The sequence below is a fragment of the Cornus florida genome, unplaced genomic scaffold (genome assembly GCF_030987335.1).
Source record: "Cornus florida cultivar Cherokee Brave unplaced genomic scaffold, ASM3098733v1 CherokeeBrave_3.0.0_Hap2_scaffold_281, whole genome shotgun sequence".
In the NCBI taxonomy this organism is placed as follows: Eukaryota; Viridiplantae; Streptophyta; class Magnoliopsida; order Cornales; family Cornaceae; genus Cornus; species Cornus florida.
The window spans coordinates 1-27,297 of NW_026775784.1; the positions used below are offsets into that span (position 1 = coordinate 1).

Genomic DNA, 27,297 nt, shown 5'->3' on the forward strand with positions numbered 1-27,297 from the left:
TGTCTAATAGTGACTAGTCTGCATTACTGGAGGAGTCACATGAGCCGTTACCTTTTCTTTTGAGGATCTCTCCTCTCAAGTGGGGTCACTGATTTCCATTTCCACTTTTTATCAATGTTAACTGTGTAATTTTTTGTAGTTATTTATTTTTTATTGCTTCATACTTGATATCAGCCTTTTGGTGTGATCTAACCATTACATTACTGCAGTTTTTTACGGCAATCTGCTCATTTGGAGAGTGTAATAAGAGATAAATTATTAGCCCAGCAACCTGATGCTTATGAGTGGTTTTGGTCTGAGCAAGTTCCAGCTGTGGTGACCACTTTTGTTAATTACTTTGAAAGGGACCCACGCTTTACTGCCGCTACTGCAGTGTATGTAGTTGCCTTTCATTACTGAATGTAAATTCTTATTAATTGCATGATAATTGCGAATTACTTTTGTAAAATGATGTTATTTTTTTTCCTCTTCCAGGTATGGAAAAGGAATGTTGTTGGGTTCAGGGAATGCAAGTGACATATCACTCCTCATGCTTGCACTGTGTTGCATTTCAGCTGTCACAGAGCTTGGCCCACCCAGAATTTCTTGTCCACAGTTCTTCTCCATGATTCCAGAGATAACTGGTAGATTGATGGACTTGCTGGTTGATTTCATTCCTATAAGCCAAGCTTACCATTATATAAAGGATATTGGATTACATAGAGAGTTTCTTGTCCATTTTGGTCCTCGAGCTGCGGAATGTAGACTGACAAATGATTTTGGAATGGAAGAGGTTGTATTCTGGGTGGGTCTTATACAGAATCAGCTGCAGAGAGCTGTAGATAGGGAGAAAATATGGTCGAGACTCACTACATGTGAAAGTATTGAGGTCAGCACTGAAATGTCCTCTAGGTTCTCCTATAAAATATGGTTGGCTCGCATATAATGTTAGTATACTGTACAAAGTAGCTGATAATGTTGATATGCAAAATGCTAAAATTCATACGGATGGTGTAAGCACATGTTGAAGATCCTGAAGTAGATGTAATGTTGACATGCAAACTAAAATTCATAGGGATGGTGTAAGCACATGGCTTGCATCCAGGAAAGTGTTGCTCTCCTTAAAATAAGAGCAACGATCACATTGAAAGTGCAGTGATTTAGTGGTTCAAGTTTTTAATGTTAGTAATATAGTCGGGACATATATTCTCATTCAATCCAAGCTTCACTTTGGGGAGTCCCCAAAATTTCCCTATTCAAAGCAAACAAATAACTTCTTTTGTCCTCTTTTGTTTTGGTCCTTTATGCTCTATAGGTTCTATTGCATAAGCAATCTCTAATCCTTTGAGCCTTGAATAGAAGTTGAGGGGGGCACTTAGATTGGTTTGATGGAGATTGAGGGTTAGATTTGTGGAAGAAGCGAGGGGGAGAACTAGAGAAAATTCTACTCTCTAAAAAATGTAATATAATTGTTGTACAGAGTTTACATAATGACTGAAAAACCATAACTACATGGTCTCCTTGAATTCAAGTTTCAAACTCCATTGTTTAAAAAAATAAAAATAATAATTTAGATGACTGAATTGCTGGAAAATTATATGTACATGATAATTGACATATAATATTGTGGATTCATTTTAAATTTATGCTGCAGAACTGATGAAATCACAAATAAAATTCTCCTAATATGATTAAACTCTGAGAATTCTGGATATGTTATATTTTTGTGATGGAAGTGCTGGCAAAACATTGAATGAAGAATTAATAGAAAGAAAAGGCTTAGCTATTTTTCTTAATTCTACTGCTTCTATTCTTAAATCTAAAAAGGGATGTAAGACTGCACCTTACGTTTAAGGTTGAAGAAATTTCTTTTATTTGCACTGCTTCAATCTCATATTGGATTAATATTACTTTTGTATTCTCCCAATACTTGTATTACATATTGTATATACCATATATCTGATTTAGATGCTTGTTTATTCCTTTCTAATTATTTAATGTGTTTAAATTTGTATTATATACCTTGAACATTTCATCTATAATTATTTCTTCATGTTAGAATAGGCTTCAGTTCTAAACGAGAAATGTGAGTAAACATTCTGAAACATGCCAATTGAATTATCTATTTAAGGATCTCAAATTTGCTTATACATTTTAAAACTTTTCTATCCATGCTCTTGCAATTATTTTATTATGTCAAAGCTGCTCTTTTCTTGTTTTGGTTTAGTTAATACTGATCTCTGCAGGTGTTGGAGAGGGATTTGGCTATATTTGGATTCTTCATTGCTTTAGGAAGAAAAAGCCAATCCTTCCTATCTGCAAATGGCTTTGATGTTTTAGATGAACCTATTCAAAGCTTCGTAAGGTGCAAGTTTTTTATATTTATTTATTTCTACATATGTTTTTTTAGTTACTATTTCTTGCTAAAAGTTTTGTAGTGCATTTAACTATCTTGCCTCTTTGAAGCAGGTATATTATTGGAGGCAGAGTTTTGATATTTCATTTTTTGATTAGTACTGCTGAAAATTTTGCGGTGCATTTAATTATCTACTCTTTTTAAAGCAGGTACCTTATTGGAGGCAGTGTGTTATACTATCCTCAGCTTTCCTCAATAAGTTCTTATCAACTGTATGTCGAGGTCAGAATGCTTTTTAGATATATCATCTCATAAGTGTTATGGTTTAAAATCTGAAAGTATGATCATGCCATAGGTAGTTTGTGAAGAGCTGGACTGGCTTCCTCTTTATCCAGGCAACATTGGTACCCCAAAATTCTCCCATGGTCATGGAAGTAAAACAAAAAGTCCTCCCAATGCTGAAGCCATCCCCAAAGTATTAGATGTTTGCTCTCACTGGATGCAGAGCTTTATTAAATACAGTAATTGGCTGGAGAACCCTTCTAATATCAAGGCAGCAAGATTTCTCACTAGAGGGTATTTAATTAACCTCATGGTTCTTTGATGATTGAAATTAGTGAGCTGCATCCCCAGTAAATAATTTCTAATGATTTGCTTTCTATTTTCAATGTTCTAGGCACAAGAAGTTAAGGGTGTGCATGGAAGAACTGGGGATACAAAAGTAAGTTGAATGAGGCAAAAACTGTGATATAGTCTCTCTCTCTCTCTATATATATATATATTAATGTATATATATATATATGTATATCTCATGCGCATGCACGCACACACAAATGCATTTGCACATGCATACCCATGAGCACACAACTCTATCTCCTGTTTTAATGGTGAAGCGCACTTATGGCATTTAAGATTGGTGTTCGTAGTGGTACCTAGTCTGTGTCACTATAAAACCATCTAAAATAAAAACTATGGGCAAGGATTCCCGAAGTTGCTATAATCACTATCTGATAGATATGACCATAATTTATTACCGCATCATTTTTCCAAACTACATTTGAAACTCATTGCTTTGTTTTAAGACGACTTCACGTAAAGACGTGTTCATCTCAGTACAAAAGATGCGTATGACAAATCATATGATTCACATGGTTTTAGAAGCCTGAAAAGATAAAAATATTATGGGATTTAGGGGAACACAGTATATATCTGGTTTAATGCTAATATTTGGTTCTGTTTGTTTCCGGGGAAGTTTAGCTCTCATTGCTTTACTACAGATATAAGTTATAAAATGATGGGGAGCATCATATACTAGCATAAGGTAACTATAAAACACTTAATTTGGATTTCTTTGAAATCAGTTTCACTTTGTTTCTGAAAGATTTTATCCATGGATCCAAAAGACTAGCCAATCTACGAGTGGATCATTTCTTAAACATTTTAACTTCAAAAAGATAAATTTTAATTTTTTTTTTTCTCATGATTTTTACACGGTTTAACCTAGAGACTTTTTAACTTTAAAAAAATCGAACATTAATATATTAATGTTTTGATTCTATCTTATTTTTATAAATAAAAAGTAAAAGACCTTCAAAATAGGTTGGTGTATTTTAAGTATTTGTGTGATTGTATCAGCTCATGATTAAAGAATTGAAAGGAAAACTTAGGAGTTGAAGCATTGGTCGAGAATCGAGACTTGAGAGATGCAAAGGTCTGGAAACACAATTACAAATATATATTTAATTTTCTTATTGTAAAATAATGGTTTCATTTTTTTTTTTGATAAGTAAGAAATGTATAGAAAGCGCTCAAAAGGGGAGCGCGTCCCAAGGGAACAACAAACCAAAAACATACGCTAAGCCTTCAAAGAGGCCAAAAAATCGACAATCTCTTCCCTAGATCTAAGATCTCTCCTTGAAACCCAACAAAAAAGAATGGAGAGAATAGAGAACTTAAGAAAAGAAATAGTCCTCTCCTTTCCCTCGAAATATCTCCTATTCCTCTCGAGCCAAATACACCACCAGACACAAAGAGGCGTAGCCCTCCAGGCATCTCGGATATGAGCCCCCATTGAGTAACCTCTTTAGGCCTCAATCAACCCTCTAACAGATCCAGGCATGACCCAGTGAATCCCAAAAAGACCAAGCATCAAAACCCAACAGTCCCTAGCCATGGAGCAATGCAACAACAGGTGATCCACCACCTAATTCCTCCTTCTCAAATTATCCTGGGTTAAGATTTTACCCAAAACAGAGGTCCAAGCAAAGAAGGCCACCTTGAGAGGAGCCTTTGAGCGCCAAACTGACTTCCAAGGGAAAAAATCTCCAGGCTCATCTGAAAGACACCTGAAGAAGGACCAAACATCAAAACGGCCCTGAGAGCCAGAGGCCCAAATCCAACAATCAGAATCCGAAACCATAACATCTTGCCGATAAAGCAACTCCAAAAAACAAGTGGCATCCTCAATCTCCCAATCCTGAAAAAGCCGCTTGAATCGAACATCCCAAACCAGTCTCCCGCTATCAAGTTGATAACAGTTGATCATGGCCTGCCTATCCGTAGCAATCCTGAAGAGCCGAGGGAAAGCGAGAGCAAGAGAAATATCCCCACACCAAACATCCTCCCGAAAACTGATCCTCCTACCGTTCCTGAGTCTAAACCGAACATGTTTGGAAAATAATGAAAATTCATCCCAACCCTTCCTAATGAACTTCCAAACCCCCACTCCCCTAGGGCCACGCACCTCAAGAGAACACCAATCTCCTCTACTCTCCCCATACCTACACGTAATAACCCTCCTCCATAGCCAATGTCTCTCCACCCCAAACCTCCACAACCACTTCCCAAGGAGAGCTTTGTTGAAAGGCAACAATCTCCTAAACCTCAAACTTCCAAATCGGCCTACAGACTTGGTCCCAACGAACCAAATGAAACTTGAACTCCTCCCCTCTACCCCCCACAGAAAATTCCGCTGCAATCTCTCAATCCTCTCAGCCACAGAAGAAAGGATTTGGAAAAGAGAGATAAAATAAGAGGGAAGGCAGGAAAGGGTGCTCTTAATCAGAGTAACCCGACCCCCCTTGGAAATGTACTGTTTTTTCCAACCCGCCAGCCTCCTCTCAAACCTATTCACGATAAGATCCCACACCTCCACACACCTCGAAGGAGCTCCCAAAGGCATCCCTAAGTAAGAGATGGGAAAAGTGCCAGTGCAGCAGCCAAGGATACTAGCAAGCATAGCAATATCAGGGACCTCCCCAACTAGCACAAAAACATTCTTACCAACATTCACCTCAAGGCTGGAGACAACTTGGAACCAAATTAGAACAATTAGAACGCATCTTAAATAGTGAAGTTGGGACTCATTCGCATCACAAAGCACGAATGTGTCATCCGCAAACATCAAGTGAGAGATCTCCAACTGACTAGCAACATCTCTGCCCACCCGAAAACCTCTCAAAAAACCCAACTCCACAGCCCTCTTCAACAATCTACTAAGGGTCTCCATCATAAAGAGGAACAAAAAAGGGGAAAGCGGATCCCCCCGTCTCAAGCCCCTCGAGCTAGAAAAAAAACCCGTCAGAGCTCCATTCACAAGAATAGAGAACCGAGCACTGAAGATGCAAAAATGAATCTATTTTCTCCAACGAACACCAAATCCCATCCTCTCCATCAGGTAAAGAAGGAAGGACCAACTTACATGGTCATACGCTTTCTCAATGTCAAGCTTACACAGAACACTCGGAACTCCACTACGTAATCTGGAGTCCACACACTCGCTAGCAATAAGAACTAAGTCCAGAATTTGGCGACTTCCCACAAAGGCGTTCTGAGAGTCAGAGATAATGCCATCCAACACTTCCTCAATCTAAAAGCAAGGACCTTGGCAATTAAATTGTAGATGCATCCTACCAAGCTAATAGGGCGCCACCACCCCCCCCCCCCCCCCCCCCCCCTCCTTTTGGGAATGAGAGCAACGAAAGTGGCATTCAAACTCCTCTCAAAAGAGCCCTGAGCATGGAAAGCATGAAAAGTACCCATCACCTCCCCTTTCTAACCTCCTCCTCCTTGCTTAACCACACCCCTTCCACTCGAATCCTCCCAATATGATTACCCCTCCTATGAGCATTGGCCAATCGATGGAAAAACTTCGTGTTCTTGTCACCCTCCTTAAGCCACAAAGCCCGAGATTTCTGTGTCCACGAAATGCCCTCTATGATAGCAATATCAGCAAATTCCGCTTGACACTGCACCCTCTTAGCCTTCAAGGAATCCGCCAGGGCCTCCTGACCCTCCATCCAATCAATATCAGCAATCTTAGACAATACCCGATTCTTCCTCCAAACAAGATTCCCGAACACCTCTTTGTTCCAAATCTTGGGACAATCCTTAAGAAGACAAAGGTTACCTGCGAGCGTATAGCTTGGGGTGCCAACCACCCCAAACCCTTCCCACCAGGAACGGACCCTCCCAAGAAAGCCTTCAGCACGAAGTCACATATTCTCAAATCTGAAAGGAAAATGACGACTGCGCAACCCACCACAATCCAACAACAATGGAACATGGTCTGAGATAGGACGAGCCAAAGTAGCCTGAACAACATCGGAAAACTTCTCCTCCTATTCTTCCAACACAAGAAAACGATCCAGCCGAGAGAGAGTAGGAGGAGAGCGACCACTAGACCAGGTAAAGGGTCCACCCTTCAAAGGCAAATCCACAAGCCTAGGATCATCAATAAACGACAAGAAGAACTCCATGTTAGCCGTCCACCTCCCCCCCGTCGATCTCTCAAAAGGAGAACACACAACATTAAAATCCCCTCCAATGCACCACAGTAACAAGCATCTCCTCTTGATAACCCCCAGCTCCTCCCACAACAAAGGACGAACACTGTCCTCCGAAGGCCCGTAAACTCCAGAAAAGACCCAATGAAAACCATCCTCCACCAAAGAGAGAACGCACGAAACAGAGAAACTCCCGATCTGAGAATCCACCAAAGAGACCTATCTGTTATCCCACATAATAAGAATTCCACCTGAAGAACCACAAGCATCCAAGGTGCACCACTCCACAAATCTCCCACCCCAAAGGCTCCTCACAATCAAATCCGTCATCGAAGCAATTTTAGTTTCCTGCAAACGCACCACATAACCTCCCCCTTTATTAATTGCCGCCTTCATAACTTTTCTCCTCTACGGGTCATTGAGACCCCAGATATTCCATGATAAGATTCGTAGCATCATAGGGAAACAGTAGAAAATGCATTCCCTCCACTCCTCCCACTGTCCTTCTCCCTGGGCCCCCTCATCCTCTTTCATACGTAACAAACTCATTGGGACTCTGCACCTCCTTCCCTCCTAGCCCATCCTGAACCCCACCCCTGCTTCCCCCCCTATCCAAAATCTGAGAATTCAGCACATCATGGAACAAACTCAACACTTCTTCCATCCTACCCTCAAAAGATACACCCAACAAAGAACCCACCTCCCCACCCTTCTCCCTAAACCACTCCTCAAAATCTTCCATACCTTCAACAACTGCAGCACCCCCTACATCCTTCCCCCTGCAGTCCAACCACAGCCAAAGGAACAACCATCTCCACATTCGGCTCAAAACCATCCCATTGGACTGGCCCCTTATCTCTATCAAACGAAGAATATGAGACATCCTCCCATTCCTCAAGAACATAATTGGAAGGAGAACCAGAAGACCGCGGAGACCCAAACTCCTCTTTAGTCACAAACCCGTTCACAACCATGTGAGCCTACAGCTCCTTTAACAAAGTAGTAGCGGAAACCTCGTCCAGATTAATCCACAAATCACGCCTAACACATACAGAATCTCCCTTGCAGGGCATCTTGGGAAACCGAGAGGAATTCATCGAAAGGCCTTGCCCTCCAAAATGACTCAAATTCACGTCCACCTCCGACTCCATCTCAGAAATCGTCTCCAACTTTTTAGAAACAGAGGACATTACTCCCTTTTCAAGCCCCGAGCATCGTCTCGACACCCCATAAGAAGGGGAACAAAAGGAAGAAGAGGAGTGATTCAGAAGAGAGAGATCAGGCGAAAGGTTGAGCATACCCGGATCAGAATTGGAATCCTTACGCTTCACCCACTTCTGCTTCTCCTTACGCGTCCATCTTTTGCAAACAACTGGAAGAAGAATCTTCTTCTTAAATCGCCGACGGTGACCTTGCACAGGTAGCTTAGCATGCCGTCCATTATTGAAGTACTCTTTAATCGGGCCCGAAGGCTGTGTCTCTAAGTCATCCTTAAAAGAAGACAACGGCCCAAACCTATTACCCACAACCAGCTCAGAGCCACCAGACCCAGACCCCAGCCCAACCTTTAACTCACGGCCCAAACCAGAGGACATGCCCAAAGAGCACCCAACATCCACAACTTGGGCCTCCTCCACTCTAACCGGTCCAAAAGAACTTGAATCAAAACTGCAATCCACTGAAGACCCAGCAATTGGCGCAAGAGAAGAAGGAACACCAACACAAGGAACAAGGCCCCCAATCTCCGGCCCAACAATGGGCCCATCATTAGAAGAGGCTTGCTTAGCTTTTCGGGCCTGATAATTTGAAAAAGAGTTTGAAAAAAACGTGGATACAACTGTTTCCTTTTGAGAACGGGCAAACCCTGCCTGCCAACCACGTGTCCTTTCCCCATGCCTTCCCCACCCACGCGCCCACGCGCCATAGGAACGTGGAAACCACCTCGCGTTCTTCTCCGATCCCCTTCTGCAAATCCGGTCGACGACCATGATTCCCGAAACCTCCACCCCTCTGAAAAAACCGGAGACCTACTTGCCGTCCACGATCCTACAACGAAGGAAAGCCTTCTCTTCTCCTCTGATTGAAGATCCGTTTGAAACACTCCGTATTCTGGATCCAGAGCTCATTTCTCCACACCTTCCATTTTTGAAACTCAGCTAAACCCTTCTGTCCCATAGACTCCCATCTCAGCCACTCCTCCTCCTTTAACAAGTGTGAGCCGTCACCACCTATCCGTCGTTGGGACAAGCTCGGGGTGCTTCTCCTCCCATATAGCCACTTTGTAGCAGAAACTGTCATCGTGAATGAAGATAAAAGGAGGGCAAACACGCCCCACAGAAACAGTGATGCGAACCTTTTCTGCATCCAAGGATTCATCAGCATCCACCCAAACAAAGCCACCACAAAGGTCACCGACTGTCACAAAGAGGGCATGACTCTAAAGGTGAAGAGGGAGGCGGTACAACGTCACCTTCTTCAGCCCCTGTTCTTTCAAAACCTCAGAACAACCCACTCTGAAACTCCAAGTGTCCACACGAAGGGTGGCCTTACCCCAGTCACGACGACCCTCATTGAGCACACATGCTACCTCCGCCAAAGAAGGAAGACGAAAAAGGAACAGAGAATCCGGCAAAGGTGAAACCACCACCTCCGGGGAGACCTTCCAAGCCCGAGATGCCCAAGCAGCAATCTGCCCCCTATCACCCACATCCTTGTCAAACTTACCCAGCAGACAAGACTGGAGATCCTCTTTCCTTCGGCCAACCGATTCATCATTCAAAAAAATCGAAGGTCCTCTGTATGTAACTGCAGATCTTATAGACCTGCCCTGAAAAAGTCGAGGCAAACGCGCAACCTCCAAGAAAGATCGCATAACAAAGAGAGAAAAAAAAAAGGCAAAAAACGATCCGAAGAGGAACAAAAGAAAAAAGGCCCCAAAGAGAAAGAGAAACGCGAAAAAACGAGTAGCAGAGGATTTCACCGGAGTTTATGACTCTGGTGACTGGTCGGAATAGCAGATTCCAGCTGCATCTCCACTACCAGACCCACTCAAACCCCAAAACTTGTGCAGTTCATTCTTTCAATTTAGTTTTGAAACTTAATGTGCATTTATTTACATAAGACAGTAGTCACTAGCATACTCTTTCTCAAAGACGTGTGATGTAACGTATTATGTTTTACATTTTCACTATGAAGCATTTAAAATTTGAGAACTAAGAGTTGGAGCTTGGAAATTTTAGTCAATTAACTTCATCAATTAACTAAGAAATGTGAACGCGACAAAATTTGCATTTGATATGAACTTTGGGTAATAGTGCATGCCATTATAGCAATGCTACTCAAGACGGCATTTTCCCAGCTAGTTGGGTCGGCTATGTGAATTATAATTTTTCATTCTGCTCTAAGGCACAGCCTCAGTCAAACAATATGTTATAATATTTTTCTTCAATTACTCTACCCATGTACCCATGTTTTGGCATTTTTCTTCCCCCATCATTACCCGAGTCCTAGACTATGTCAATCGTCCTAATTGATTCACTCACTGGTACTCTTTGCACTTGTTCAATCCATCTTAATGAAATTTCTTTAATTTTATCTCCAGTGGGTGCTACTACAACCATTTCATGAATGTGTTCGTTTCTTATTCTATCATATTTACCCTTGCCATACATCCATCACAATATTCACATTTTTGCCACACTAATTTATGCATATGTAGTTTTTTAGTTTCCCAACATTTTGTACCGTAAAGAATGACTGATTTAATAACTGTTTTGTAGAGCATCTCTTTGAATCTTAGAGAAATACACCTATCACACAATATTCTAATCACATTCCATTTAACCCACCATGTCTTGCTTTTTTTATTAACATTATCTTCAATTTCTCCTTCATTGCGAATAATTGAGCCTAAATAGCTCAAATGTTCACCTTTTGGTATATCCTGATCATCAATCTTCACTATATCCCTCTTTTTATATCTAGATTTCTTTAAGTTACACTCCATATACTTTAGTTTTTTTTCTTTTAATCTTAAATCCTTTTAATACTAAAGCTTACCTCCATACCTCCAATTTAGCTCTTATTCTTTCTATAGTTTCATTGATTATAATATTATCATCAACCAATAGCATATATTTTGGAATATATTGTTGGAATCTCATCGTGAATGTGTCCGGTCTTTCCATCCCTTAATTTAGAAGTTTATATATAATCTGCTTCCCATATTTTGTATCTTATTTAGAAGAGAGATCACCACATTGTTGTCAGGGGCTTATTACTTATATAATGTTAGGGGCTTATGTGTAATTTCTGAAACTTGTTAGTATAAATACAATGTGGTGGAAGGATGAAAGTATTCTTTTCATTCTTTCTCTCTTTCCCCACCTCTCTCCCTTTCTCTCCACTCTTCCTTCTCTTCTTCTTCTTCATCTTCTTCTACTTTAATTGCTGTTTTGATTATCTCTTAAAGACAACACACGTCTATATTTAGTTTACTGCCTTAAATTTCCTTTTGGGTATTTTTGTAGTGCAGATGCCATGCGTATAATATCAGAATATGATTTCTTTTTCCTTTTGTTAATACGAAAAAGTTGGTCACTCTTGCAGACAGGTGTGATAGATGGAACTTGGCTTATTTAGTTATGAAGAGTGCTTAAACTAAACTCCCAAAACTATCATCTCATGCATGATATTTTTTGACCTGGTTACTGAAGTCGGAAAAATCAAACCTGAAAAGAGAACTTGCCATAACTAAGGCATTCCCAATTTCACTAAGTGATCTCTTGTAAATAACTGAGATTTCTGTCTCGCACAAATTTAACATGGTGAGAGGTGGTCAACGGGTTGGACAAAATCTGACATCAATCCAATTCAATCTGATTATGATTCTGATATAGATCCGTAAATTTAGCAAAAGATTGGTTTGTAGTTGGAGTTGACCAAATAAAGCATATGTTACGATAAATTCCTACTTGATTGTCCCCAAGGTATTTATATGGTTGTGTTGTTTGCTTGTAATGCATTTTTAATAATCATGAATATTGATCGGGTTATGCAAGGTTTTTTTTAAAGATTAGTAGTTGCAGAAAGTACTTGTTTAAGAAAATATGATGCAGGACTGAATTGATTGAAAGCACTGCTAAGCAATCTGTTGAGAGGAGTAGATCTGGAAAAGAGCCAGATTCTTTTGATAAGGTAGTCCTCAATCTCTACAAAAGACAGGTTTGTTTTGAAGTGCATTATTCTATTTGGATTGTGTTTATTTGTAAATGACAATGCCACTCTTCTCTTACTGATTGGACAGTGAAAAATAGGTGGTGTATTTTTTTGTTTGTGCAGCTTAGCTTGTTTCTCTTTTTCATTTCAACTTTAATCAATACTCCGATTTCCAGCAATCTAGAAAGACTTTCACCATTGGGCTGACATCCTAAGGGATTGAAAATTGATGTTATAGTTTTCAAATAACCCTTTGTAAGCGTGGCTTTCACAGTTGTGAATCCTATGAGATTACTTCTAAGCTGTCAATCTTGTAGAACATTCCAATGAAGATGTTTTCATCTTCTCATTGGTGCACTGTATCACAAGATGATTCCCTAAGAGCAGCATCACTTTGCTGTAAATTTGGCGGGATATTAAAGCGGTCCATAGGTTTTATCTTACATTGGTTCCTCCTTTTATGGAAAGTCAGTTTCATTAGTAGTGAGATAAGGAACTCAATAGTTAGGACAGATGGAGGATGAGTTGGATAGGAGTAGGAATTCAAAGGTTAGAACTTCGGTAAACCCTTCTGATGGTGCAATGGCACGGGCTTTTGGTTTTAGGCACTGGAAAGTGTTGAAGAAGCTCTGATAAGGCTAGAGGAGTTGCTTCAGGAGCTGCATGTATCAAGCTCCAATTCTGGAAAAGAGCAATTAAAAGCTGCTTGTTCTGATCTTGAGAGCATAAGGAAACTTAAGAAAGAGGCTGAATTTCTTGAGGCATCTTTCAGAGCAAAGGCAGCTTCTCTTCAGCAGGTACGTTTCTCCAGTTCATTTGATTTAAGGAATAAAATGTTCCCTAGAATGATTTGAGTGCCAAGTGCTGCACACCTGAAATATCTCGCCTTTCTCCTGATGTAGTAAATTATTTGTTGTTATAGAATTTGTGGAGTTTTGTTTTGGATGAGTTGGAAAACAATTGGCTTTTTCCTGTATTGTTTTGATGCAAGAATTTTCTCATTGCTACCTGGGACTTTGTTATCTTTTGCTATTACGAATAAATTAAATTATAAAAATAAATATTTTTAATTGTAAATGCCAGATTATTTTCCCTTACAAGAATCAAAAACTGGTTGCTGATCAATCTGTATCTGTTGGATATGGAGTTTGCGTCAGTCTGCTTCTCATATATGTTTACCTATGTATGTATGTATCAAGTGTATATCCACATACAACAAACACTGAGAAATGATTTCCCATTAGATGAATAAAAAACAGGCCATCATTTTAGGCTTCCATATCCTCTTGTAACTGTTTAGCCACTCCATTGATGCAACACCAATTGCCTTCAATACAGAGAACTCAACTCCTGTGATCTAGGAGCAGATCCAAGTATATTGTTAAATGGAAAGGTTCATTTAGTTGGTAATGAGCTTTTGTTTTAACTACAGTGCATGCATATCTATGACAGCAGTGAGTCCGGATCCTCTGGTACTGCATCCTGCGGTCCACATCACACACACACACACACACACACGTGTGAGCGGTCACGCAAGTGTGTGTGATGTGGACCGCCGGATTGCAGTACACTTGATCCACTCATGACACAATTATGCTTCTTTTTACCATAAAAAAAAGAGTATGTGTTGGTTTGTCCACCATGATATGCAAACTAGATGACAATTTAAGTTGCTCAAGCTCGGGTTAGTAGAATTGTGTTAATGCTCAAACTCGGCTTGAGCTCGACTAGACTTTCCCGCAATCCTTGCTTGAGCTCAGAGCAAATTTTGACCTAAAAACCTGAGGAGGAGCTAAGCTGGGTTCCTCTCGGCTCGGGACAACCAAGTGTAAATTTTGAATATGAATTCTTTCTATCCAGTCATAACAAAGGAAAAGTACAGATGTTTTTAATCCTTTCAAGCTGAAACTTTCTGAGCATTTTCACCACAATGCAAAATTCCAAACAGCTTCAATTGTGACATCGTATGACAACTACTAGAAGTTTTGATAAAGATTATCGATGATTTATTTTCCATGAATGTTTGGTTACATTCAAGTTAAGATTGTCACATCATATGAAAACTCCTAGAAATTTTTGATAAAATTTACCTGTGTTTTTTTTTTTCTTTTTTTCTTTTTTTTTTTTTTTTTTTTCTTTCCCCCAAGAGGGTTGGTATCTTTTTACCTCTACAACTCAACTCAACAAATCCCTTTTCTCGACTTTTTTGAAGTCGGCTACATGAATCCGATTTTGGCCCTGTACTATCTGTTAAGATCACGAGTTCATATATAAGTGACACTACAATGCCTTTTTTATGATGTACTGAATTCCTCAATATCACTCTTTTCTGTGGACCATTTCACTCTCTATCGTTTTAATAGTAGTTATTGGTGCGCATGAGAGACCCCAAATTTTTTTTTTTTTCTTTCTCGAAACTCTTTTTATGGTATTTATTAATGGTTAATAATGGGTAATTTTATATAGGAAAATCAAATCTAAGTGGTATCTCTTCTACCTCCCAAAGGGGATGGTGAGGGTATCGAGTTCCCGTAGGACAAATGGATGCATGAGTTTCTTGCCAATGAATTTTTTTTTTCTTTTTTCTTTTTTTTCTTTTTTTTCTTCCTAGCCCCCTCCAAATTTGTTAAAAAAATACTACTATTATTTATGGTTACTTATCTATGGTTATTAACGGGTAGTTTGCAAATGAAATTACTATTGTAACCATTGCCACAACATATTTGTCCTTCAATTAATATATATACACATATTTAATTGTTATGAATTCAATCTCAACAATCTCATTTATTGGCTGTCAACTATTCTCCTCTCTCTTTTTTTCCCCCTTCTCATATCATTCTGATAGACATGGTCGGTAAAAAAAAAATCGTCACAATCTATTTTATTTTATTTTCAAAAATTCTAATTTATACTTACCCCTCCACACACACACGCAACAACAAATGAAATTTTACTGGCTCCTCCCCTGCGCTATGAGCAAACTATTTAAAGTCTATTTTTCTTCCATTTTAAGGCTCCAATAGTGCTCCCTCCTACTGCCTTATGAATGTGCTTATTTCTAAATTCATCTTTTCTGATTTTTTTTACACATCCAATCTCAGTGTGTGCATTTTTGACAATCCTCATCTATGAAAAATGTTGTTCTTTAATTGTCTAGTAATTTTATATCCCATAGAGAGTGATCCTATTCATAATTTTTATAGAATCTTCTTTGTCAATTTTGGTATGTGTAGTTAGATCACACAATTTCTTATAAGACAAACGAAGCAATGGGATGCTCATGTTTGGTCCATTTGACCATACATGCAACTAATTAAGTTTTGAGTTCTGAGCAACTTTTAACAGAGTCAAGATCAGGCTGAGCTCAAGCTGCTTGGCTTGTTTTTACATCCGCCAAACACCCTACCTCCAAGAAAAGAGCTGAGTTTATTATTAGAGTTTTCTGATTAAAGCATCATGCAATAACATTAATTTCAAATTCTGATGCATGTAATGATATATTCGAATGCAAAGAACCCGAAGCATGCTTTTTTCCAGAAAATTGGGCAGAGTATGACGTTTTCTTTCTTGCCAAGCCCACATAAACTGCTTTCTAAAGTTGCTTTCTTCCCTCTGGTAGAGGGAACTATAAAATTTTATTTTCATTAATATTATGTGTGCATTTTGTTATTATGCATATTTTGCCCATGTTCCCTCTCTCTTATTTGTACTTTTTGTGTTGTGCAACTAGGGAGAGTGATAATCGTTCCTCATCTTCTACTGCTGAGGAGCAACAATATTCTAGAAGGAAGAACAGCAAGGGTGTTGATGTAGTTCTGGATAGGAGCAACAGGTATGAAGCTTCTTGTGTTAGTTTGAGCTCTTACGTACTTGCCTGCAACTTCATTTGAATGTGCAGTACTTTTATGGTAAATCTGGTTCTTTCTTCTATTGGTTTTATCTTATAATTTTTGCTCCTCAGATTTGTCAATAATTCTTGTAGATTATGGAACTTCTTAGTGTGCTATCCAACCAGGAAGCCTGCCCTCGGGTTATCCACTGCAGATGGAAGTGTATGCCTTAATCACTCTATGGATTATTAATTGCTTGTATATTTCTATAAAATTAATGTCAGTAGCAATGTACTTCTAAGCTGTAGTGCTGGCTCAAATGTAGAAAAGGTTCAGTGTGGAATCAAATGCCAGTGGTATTTTCTATTTTAGTGGAAGCCGGTCATTGAAACTAGGCAAATCTGGTTGAACAGCCAATGCTACAAGTTGCATACAGTAATGAAACACACACACACACACACACACGCATATATATATGATAAGTAAAAGTTCATTAAAAAACCCTCAAGAGGGGACAGTACTGAAAGATATATGTACATATTAGATATATGCATTATGTAATCAACATATACAAGATTTCCTGACACGTCTTCACTTGCTTTTGTGCCACCTGCTTCCCTTGAAAGGAGAGGAAAAACAATTTCTGTTTGCTTGACTCCCTTGCAACAGGCTAAGATGGCTACATACGCGTTGACAAAATGGGATATTTTAGTATCAACTTTGCACTTCTTTGATCAAGTATTATATATTGAAACAAGTAATTTGTTTCTATAAATACATTTTTTTTTAGTAAGTACTATAAATACATTTCAAACAAAAGTTTATTTGATTGAAATAGAAATTTTGCAAATCGATCTAATAATTAGAAAATGAAATACACATGTAATGTTTATTTACATTAGCAATCAAGTTTCATTTATTTATTGTTTTCAAGTGAAGCAAATCAAACAACAGAAAAACAGTATAGATTTATAAATTTAAAATTTAACGTGTCATTCTAAATCATTTGATTAATATAGTGTGAAGAACAGCTGCTAGAATGTCATAAGAGATGTAGTTTCCGTTAAAGGAAACAATGTAATAACATATTGCAGAATATGTTTAATTGTTATTTGCAAAAAGACAAATGATGTAGTAAATAAGCTTACCTCTACTGTAGAGGACATGAGGAAGGCAAAAAGAATAAAAAGGAGTGCTTTACCATTTTATTTTAATTATAATATACATTTGAGCTAATAGTTCTGTAATGATAACAAAAAGGAACTTAAAACAAGGACCGGATGCATTAGATATATCATATGTCAAAACATATAGTACACTTGTTGTAACACACAATCATAATGTGGTAAATGCAGGTGATATGCATTTATGTACAAAACTAATAAGTGATATATAAAACTTACCATATCTCTTATTAATAGTAATTGTTTTTGGCAAAGGATCACTATGGCTATTTATGTATATTATGGCATGGCTAATCCTGAAAACATGGCTAACTTGGATGGACCTTGCCATTTTGCCTAATTGATGGTTAAATTGTGAAAATTTCCATGTCATTGGATGAGCAATAGTCGCCAAGTGTTTGAATCTTTACTTCCTAGATTTTGTTATAAACCTTTGCAGTTTTTTACCCATAGGGTTTTCAATAGTGCTGAGCTAGCCTGAAGCTTGTCTGTTTGTCCGAAAGATTTAAGTCAGGCCCCAATCATTGAACGAGCTTCGGTTGGGCTGAGCTGAGCGCTTGGACATGTTTCTTGGCCCACGATTGAATTTGGTTGAGCTCAAGCTGCGCTTATTTCAGCTCGTATCAAGCCAAGCCCAATCTTACTATGGTGTGGGTAATGTTACTTTGTCTTAAAAGAGATAGAGAAACATGCTTCATTTCCTTCCCAAATCGAATAAAAAAAATCACAGAATGAAAGAGTTCAGCCCCCTTTTCCGATCATGACTCCAATAACATGCAATTTGGTAATCTAGTTTTATAATTGAAAATTGTCTTTTTAATTATGAAATTTTCCATATCTGGAAGGTAAATCTCTTCCCTACTTCTCATCCCACCCCATCTCATCCTATCTCGCCTCACCTTACACCTTTCTCCTCTTGCTTTCTTGTATAAGAGTTTTCCTGGTAATTTTAGGGTTTTTTTCTTTCCCTTTCTTTAGTCTGTTTTCATTGGAGGAAAAATCTGGTTCTAGTTGCAGTTCCCATTACTATTGGAAAATCTCTTGTATATTGTTCCTCTTTTTCCGTTTTCCTTCTGAGATTGAGGCAACCCTAGTTTGGTCTGTACCTTATTCAAGAAAATGTGCCAAATTTGGAACAGTGTGGGGGCTTGCCTCGGCATGGGCTATCTTTGGCCCAGTTCAGTTTGGCTCAAATGACAACCCTTAGGTCATATTTATGTTAATGATTTTTTGTGTCTATTTAGAATTCATAAATGATTTGAATACTTGAAGTGTGTTAATCAACCATATCATCTAAAGCCTACCTAATCTAATTAGATAGTATTACTAAAATGCCTCTTTATCTCAATGATGACAAGGAGTTAAATGTAAATGTTTATGTTTAAGGTATGCAAAACTTAAACCTGCATGTAATTTTAATCCAAGTTTATGCAATTTTTGTTAACATTTTACAGTAATGCTATTAATTGTATTTTGAAGACTGAAGATGTTTTCCAGATCCTGAACTGCTATTTTATGGAACTTATTGAATTTTTTGGGGTAGAAAATTTTAGTATTAGTTTGATTTAGTGTACACTTAGTAGCAAGAGCGGTAATTTGTTATTTTTTCCAAGCCTGGTCCTCGAGTTTTGAGTTTTGTTTTATAGTTATCTTTTTCCGTGTAGAATTTGTGAGCCTGTAAAAGGGTTCTTTTTATTGTTAATGAAGTTTGCTTGTTGCTTTTATGTTTTTCATATTTTTTTTCTTTTGGGTATTTTATGGTTAAGAACTTTATAAAAGGTTCCTCTCCCAATGCCCCTACCTCTTTCTTTTCTTTACCACACAAAAACTTTTAGGCAATTACAGAGTCTAAATTATGTCCTTGTCATCTTTCATACTAGATTGTGTCAATTATACAAAAACCAAATATTTTATGTAGCTTAAAAGAAGTGATGAATTTGAAGGAGATCAAATCGCAGTTGGAGCCTGTTGAAGTACAAGTGGAAGCCTAGATGAAGGTCTCAGATGTCATTAACCTTCTAGATGACAAAGGAGAGAATTTTGAGAATGGACTTTTAGTGATCTATCAGGAAATTTTTCTTTTGGATTTTATTTTAAACTAGTCTATCATGACTAGCCAGATGGTGGTGAATCTGGTGATGTGGTAATGTAAGTTCTTCATTGAATAGTCATAAAGCTCTCAAATGGAGAGTCACTGTAAGGGATGATGAGGTAGAAAGAATGGAAAAGGTAATGCAAGGGAGCAGTACTGTTTGGTTGAGCAGGGAGAACAAAAGGGGTGTCAGTTTACAGTTTGCACTGCTTGGTATGCTGTTAAGGAGGAGAGGAAAGAGAGTCCAATAGATGCTTATTTTTTCATTCTACGCTTCTATATTTGAAATATTTTATTTTAAGGGGCAATAGCAGAGGAGTAGCCCCGGCTCTGACTTGCCTAAATGGAAAAACTCTAAAAGTAGCGCTCTTCTTCTAGCGTTTCCTTTTTGGGTGGATTGACTTTTGGGCACTAGGAGGAATAGATTTCCTTTCAAATTTTCCTATCATTCCTCATTTCTTCTCACCCACCAAAAGAACACATCTCCTTTCCTTACCTTTCTTTTTTCTTCTGCTCCCAGTTTTGCCTTTGATGAAATGATTGATGTCCCAAGTGTGACTGTTCAGACATTGGTAATCAGCCAAAAATCATTGATTTGAAAATTCTTTGATGAGTGTTGAGAGAGATTAATGTTAAGTGAAGTTTCTTCAATGCATGATGGCCTTGACATTGTTCAATGGTCCATACTCAGTTAATATAACCTCGAATCATGATTTTTTTGGGTTTGTATTAGCGTGAAGAGGTGAAATTTGACTGTTTTTGGAAATTTTAATGTAACAATAATCCGGGATGCTTGGAGGGCTACCCCTCTCTGTGTTTGGTGGTGCATTTGGCTCGAGAGGAATCGAAGATACTTCGATGGCAAGGAGAAACCCATTTCTATGCTTAAGTTTTCTATTATTTCTACTCTCTTTTGTTAGGTCTCAGGGAGAGATTATCGTTCTGTTGAGGAGATTGTTATTTTTTTGGCCTCTTTGAAGGCTTGAGGCTCTTTTTGGTTTTTTCATCTTGTTTCCTTGGGTTTCGCTCCCCTTTGAGCACTTTTTTATAAAATTCTTACTTATCAAAAAAAAAACAATAATCAATTTTACTAGTTTGCCAATTTTCATAAAGTTGCATTAAATCAATACATGGTGATACAGATGACTGCAAAACTTGGTAAGAAAATATCTCGAGAAATATATGAAGATAGGATTAGGTCTCACTGGAGAATCGCTGTTTCTCTGAAACATTTTGTATGGCCAATTGAAGAGAAATAAGTCAACAGTTCAGGTTTGTATAATTTACTGAAGTAAATAATATTTGATAAGTAACCTTATATTTCTGTGGGACAGTAGAGGAAAGATTACTTAGGAATGTAGGGGTAGTCAATGTGATGTCAAAAGGTAGATGAGGTAGATGTAAACTGGTTGGTGAGAATCTCCCAACCAACGGATCCAATGCCAAGGGCATCCACAGTTAAAACTTGACCGGCCATGGCTTAATAAAGGAGAAACTAAACAATGTTGTTCGATGTACTAACAATCATGATCATAGCACTTCGCATAAGCTGACTCTTTGGGCTTCCAAATTGTCCTAGAAGTTCCTTAGTTTTGAGTGCGAAATTGGTGACAGCATACTAGTCCTTTCAAGTTGCCAATTTTAAACATGTGATGAAGTTATAGACAGAGAGAAACAGCTTGTAACAGGAGAGAATGGAACAAGAGGATTCATGTGGCTTACCAGTTCCTTTGCCATAAGAACATGGATGATAATGATAATTGGGTGTTAATTTTGATAATTAATTGGGTGTTAATATTTCTGTAAAAAAGATCTTCTACATTACATTGGTTGATGACTGTGATTAGATTTTTTTTGCCGTAAAGTAAGTTTTAGGGTTCTATCTCACATTATTTGATGTTAGGCAGCCAAAAAGGCTAGTATTTTAATAGTTTTTGCTGGACATGCTCCTTTCTTAGCCCATAGCACATCCTAGCATCGCTTCACAAATGCTGAAAATGGGAAACTAGAACCAGTTTGCAGTAAATAAGTTTTTTCTGCTATATTTGTGTTGAAAGACATAAAAATTGAAGAGAGACATTAAACATGAAGAACACTAGGATACACACACAAACTCCAAAGGGCTAAATCACTTTTATTATATTCTCTCTAAATATTGTTTACAATCAGGACCTTCATTTATAGGTGAAAGAATACAAGTGATAAATATGGAAAATACATTGATGGAGGATTTCTAAAATCAATCCCATAAATCACTCCAATCAACATTCTGTCATAGACTCAAATCACTCCTATGATATTCTCCAACAATATGGATGTTAAAGAAAGACATAAATCTTGGGTTTCTCATTCATAGATCGATTTAATTGTTGATAACTGTCAATAGGGGTGACGATATTGTTCTTAGTGTGTAGCTCAGAATTTTGCAGTCCATAAAAATATTGGATGGGTAATCAGAAATTATTACAAACGATAACAATTCTTTGACAATAAAAAGAGCGAAGAAGAGAGTTGGATCACTCCCCTAGAAAGAACCACCTGTTTAGAGAATGCAAAAGATAGGTAAAAGTAGTTGTGATTTTTTATTTTATTTTTTGAAAAATGGACAAAAGGAAAAATCGCCATGATTTGAAAGGACTTCCTAAGGAAGTAACGAGGGCAATTGCTTAGTCTAATGGTAAAAGCTTGGGCTGTCAAGTATGATAACACAATTCCAAGTATGAGGGCACAAATAATGCTTAATGTTAGGTTTGTACCAAGTTTATCCCTCCCAACACCCTCAGTTTATGGTGATGCTTATGATATTTGTGATGTTGTGGTCCGAATTTGGTGTCGGGTCGACGATGGAAAATTTTTGACCCATTTTTTGCTCATGGGTCGTGGTCCCTAATCAGTCTCTGGTAGCCCGATATATAAGGGTGCTTAGGGTTTGGAGTGGTGCAAGAGAGAGAGACTGAAATTCGTACAGAAACAGAGTGAGGGGCTGAAAACTTGTAATCTCCGATTTTACACACAGTGAAAACTTTCGCCGGATCTCAACCGTGGACGTAGGCTGTTGCCGAACCACGTATAAATCTTTTTGTTCTTTGTGTGGTGTGTTTACTTTTCTGTCATGATTCTTGATTTTATCTTAGGTTCGTTCCATTTGTCATAACAATATTCTTCAATAAATATTAAGGTATTTATTAACGTTATTAGATTAATTTGCTCACATAAAAAGCTCATGTGATCTTTGAAGCCCTCATTCCAATGATGCCATTGTTGTTTAATTAAATTTTAAGTTGTGGTTTAGCTTTCAACTTTAAAAGATATATAATACAGCATTTTGAGTAAAATTTATATTAACGTGTAGATTTAGTATTGAGCGTAATTATGAGGCTTTTAAGTGTCCACGATATATAATATTTGTTTTAAAGGATCCCTAAGTCTTGCTGATATTGCTGATATACCTAGAACACCATCATGAACTTAAGATGTTCTAATATTTGTAATGTTATAAAAGTTGGCATTCTCTTTTGAGTTCGAACTCGCTCAGAGACAATTTCTTGAATGCAGGATGTTGAACCTTTTGAACAATCTACAGTGAGTATGGCTGGAGCAGGCTCAGAGTCGAGTGAAATTCAACGTTTTGAGCTTTTAAGGAATGAGCTAATTGAACTTGAAAAACGAGTTCAAAGAAGTGCTGATCAATCTGAAAAGGAAGAGGTATCTCTTAACCATCTCAACCACCTTGTATTTAGAAATTTATCTTTGGTAGATATATATATCTCACACGGGAGGTTCCTTTTCTCTTTCTCATTTTTCTTTTTTCTCTTTCCTTGATAGTAATAATGGAGGTTTTACTAGGGATTAATAACAACCTGGGAGGAAGGAACTTTGATGTTCGTTTCATTATAAAATAATTGGGTTTAATAATTTAAGACAAAAGAATAAAAAAATAAAGAAAGAAAAAAGAATTTAAGAAATATTTTTTGTTTGTGCCTAATATAGAGCACATATAAAATAGAAGTTTTTGTCAATTATGTTTCTCAGCAAGAAGACTGTTTGTAGTACTAATAATTAGACTACAAAAACACCTGTGGTGGAGTTGGCAGGGTGTGGTTAGAGAAATATCTTTTTTTGGAGCCTAAAAACAGATATTGTTTTTTAAAACAATTTTTGGCACTAAAAATATTATTGTCATTTAGTTATGCTGAAACTTAGTGATGGAGAACAAGGCATATAACTTTACCCAAAACCACATATGACCCGCACTTATCATTAGAGAAGGGGAAAAGAGATAGAATTAGGGATTGTAGTAAATTAGGGTTTTATTTATGGTTATGGTTATATTTAGTAATGTTTTAATTTTAAGGATATTTTAGGACTTTATTATCTAGGGTTTTGTTATGATTTTGCCTATATAAAGGCTCCTTTGTAATATGAGAATTCAGATTTGAGAAATTGAATATTATCGTTGAGCTTGCGAACTCCCGTTTTGTTCTTTTCCCTCCTTGTTCTTGTTGTTCTTAACCCCTCCGTCTATCTATCTTCTCACCTCCTTCGACTCGCCTCATCTCATCTTCTCATTCTCATCCCCTTCTTTCTGATTACTATTGGTTACTACTTGTCCTGCGTCACCAAGGCAGTTGAAATTTGTGATATTGTGGCTCGAATTTGGTGCCGGGTCGCAACGACCTGACGACCTGTTGGATAACCTTTGTGTGGAAATTTTTTCGACCCATTTTTTGCTCATGGGTCGTGGACCCTAATCAGTCTCTTGTAGCCCGATATATAAAGGTGCTTAGGGTTCGGAGTGGTGTAGAAGAGAGACTCTGATATTTGTATGGAAACAGAGTGGGGCTAAAAACTTGTATTCTCCAATTTTACACATAGTGAAAACTTTCGCCGGATCCCAACCGTGGACATAGGCTGTTGCTGAATCACGTATAAATCTTTGTATTCTTTGTGTGGTGTGTTTAATTTCTGTCGTGATTCTTGGTTCAACTTGAGTTTGTTGCGTTTGTCATAACAAAATTAGCTAAATACTATTGGAAAAGTTAATGTTCAAAACTTGTTAACAATGTGTGCTGAAGTATCTAAGAAGTATACATGCTGGAAATTTAAAAATATATTTTAAAATTATGAATATGTTTAACAAGTATTAGACACGTATCCGCGAGTATCCAAGGAGTATTGGTATCCGACACTATCCGATACGGGTACGTCGCTCTTGTAGAAGTATCCGTGCTTCCTAAATCATAATAGTGGTCCAGGGTCCTTTATTGGGTCTAGGTATGTAATTGGGTATTTGTATGTGTGATAATTTATAGGTGTAGAATGATCCAAGTAGTCAAGCTTTTATTGTTTCTAATCTTGAAGATAGTGTGATGCAAACCTAGAGGGGTAAAACCTATGTGATTTTAGGTGACATTCCTTAAATATTCTTCTTCTCTTAAAAAACAATGATCATATTTTCTTTTTTTTATTACAATCGGTCCTAATTTATTTTATTTTTCATTCTTAACCCTTATTCAATACTCCCTCTGTCCCAATTTGAGTGTCACTTTTGGGGAGTAGAATTTTTTAAGGAGACATATGGGACATGCATTGTTCCCCTGGAAAGTTACTAACTTGTCCTTTTAAGTTTTGAATATTCAAGTTTGAAATTTTAAATTTCAAGGACATATATGGAAAGATGTAAAATATATTGTTTGAAAAAGGAAAGTGGACAATTATTTTGGGACATCCCAAAAAGGAAAGATTGACGCTTTTTTTGGGACGGAGGGAGTATCCCCAAATCATTTTTCCCATCCTCTTATCTTAATTAATGCTCAAAATTCCCAAATTCTTGTGTCCAAAATTCCTTGCAACGTATTTATAATATCGATCCGTGTCGAATCCACCCCTCCCAGCACCTGTTGTATGCGGGGTGGAATTGACCTTTTAACTTCTCTAAAATCAACTCATGTTGTCTACGACCAAGCAAATTTTTACCCTTCTCAGACCATGAATTTATATATAATATATTATTATTATTATTATTATTATTTAACCTTTTTAAAGCCCTAAATGGCTAAAACTAAAATTATTACATAAGCTTTGGCCACGATTTACAAAATCGTAGCACCATTCTTCTAAGGCCTCCCTCAAGGTGGCCTTCTTTACGTGGACTTCTGTCTTGGGTAGGATTTTGACCCAGGATAATTTGAGGAGGAGAATCAGGTGGTGATTAATAGATGTTATTTGTGTTTGTGTGATGAGGAGACTGTTGATCACCTTCTGATTCATTGTTGCATGGCTAGGGGATGTTGGGATTTGATGATTGGGTTATTTGGGATCCCGTGGGTGATGCCTTGCTCCACTAGAGGGTTGATTGAGGCTTGGAGAGGGTGTTCAGTGGGGACTCTCATCCGGGATGCTTGGAGGGCTACACCTCTTTGTGTTTGGTGGTGTATTTGGCTTGAGAGAAATCGGAGATACTTCAATGGAAAGGAAAAGCCTATCTCTATGATTAAGTTCTCTATTCTTTCCACTCTTTTTTGTTGGATTTCAGGAGGGATTATCAATCTGTTGAGGAGTTGGTTGTTTTTTTGGCCTCTTTGAAGGCTTGAGGCGTTTTGGCCTTGTTCTTTTGTTCTTGGGTCTCGCTCCCCTTTTGAGCGGTTTTTCAATAAAATTTACTTATCAAAAAAAAAAATTCTTCTAATTTGGTAGTGGTCTGTTAGGGTTTGTAAGATGGTTTTTTACACACTTCACCTATGCCAACCAGTCAATTTACAGTACACAACAATGATATGTTCTTTGTTTAACACTTGGACTATTTCTATAATTTTCATTAGTTTTATTTGGTTTTACTGTTAATATATTTATATCTATCTATATGCATATAGAAAACATTCTTTGTTCTGCATCCTGCTTGAATAGATGAAGGAGCACACATGGGAAGTCACAAAGCTGATGTATGGCCACTTGTTGGAAAATGGGGCAAAACTATTAGCAACCTTATTATATTCTTTAGACACCGACCGGCATCGCATGAAGCAAATCTGCTCATCCTATTCATAATGGCTTGGAGAGGCCTTCTGTCTTTACAATTAGCAGCCTTGTATTCTTTAAAATATCTCTTACATCGTTGAATAACTTGCAATCAGCACCCTGTGTAAATTGTGCAAGTGTTGGCAACTTCAGACCCAGTTTGATAGCCTTTAATTCGCGAGCCACCACTTATTTTTTGGAAGCTCTAAAGTTGCAAAAGCACATGAAGTGCATCTATGTGACTTCTTGTAATACAAATTGTTGAAATATATAAATATATTTATATAATTGTGGAGCAAAATCCTCCACCAATCATGGTGATCCGGATAATTTCCTTCCAACTATAAATATTTCTATATAACGGTGGGAGCAAAATCATCAACCAATCACGGTGCCTCCTTTGACTATTGGTAGGGGTGGCAATTAGTGTTGGCGTGTCGTGTTCGTGTCGACACGATTACGGCACGAACACTATTAGGGTTGACACGAACAATTATTAATAGTGTCTAAGACCCTTGACGCGAACACGACACGATTATTACACGTATAACACGACACGACACGCGTAACCTGTTTAATAAATGGGTTTTGACATGACACGAAAAGACACGTTTAAGTCAATGTTGACACGAAAAACGACATGTTTATTCTACACGTTTAGTTAAATGGGTCATTTTTTTACACGAATACAACACGTTTAGTTAATCGGGTTAATCGTGTCATAATCGTGTTTATAGGGTCAAACATGACACGTTTAATTAGCGGATCCATCCGCGTTGACATGATAACGACACGAACACGATTAGCCCAAACCCAAACCCTCTTATCCCGTGTC

The 27,297-nt window shown here is 37.8% G+C and overlaps 1 protein-coding gene across 1 annotated transcript; it reads left to right on the plus strand.

Moving 5' to 3' along the window:
• Positions 1-209: 209 nt before the first annotated feature.
• On the plus strand, positions 210-23,282 carry LOC132290957 (uncharacterized; the record flags this gene model as incomplete). Its single annotated transcript, XM_059790169.1, has 11 exons — positions 210-374; positions 475-868; positions 2,226-2,344; positions 2,545-2,617; positions 2,691-2,911; positions 3,012-3,056; positions 12,237-12,342; positions 12,942-13,171; positions 16,070-16,171; positions 16,301-16,391; positions 23,001-23,282. Coding segments are annotated over 11 exons (1,813 nt in total), but the record flags the coding sequence as incomplete, so codon positions are not given.
• Positions 23,283-27,297: the final 4,015 nt, after the last annotated feature.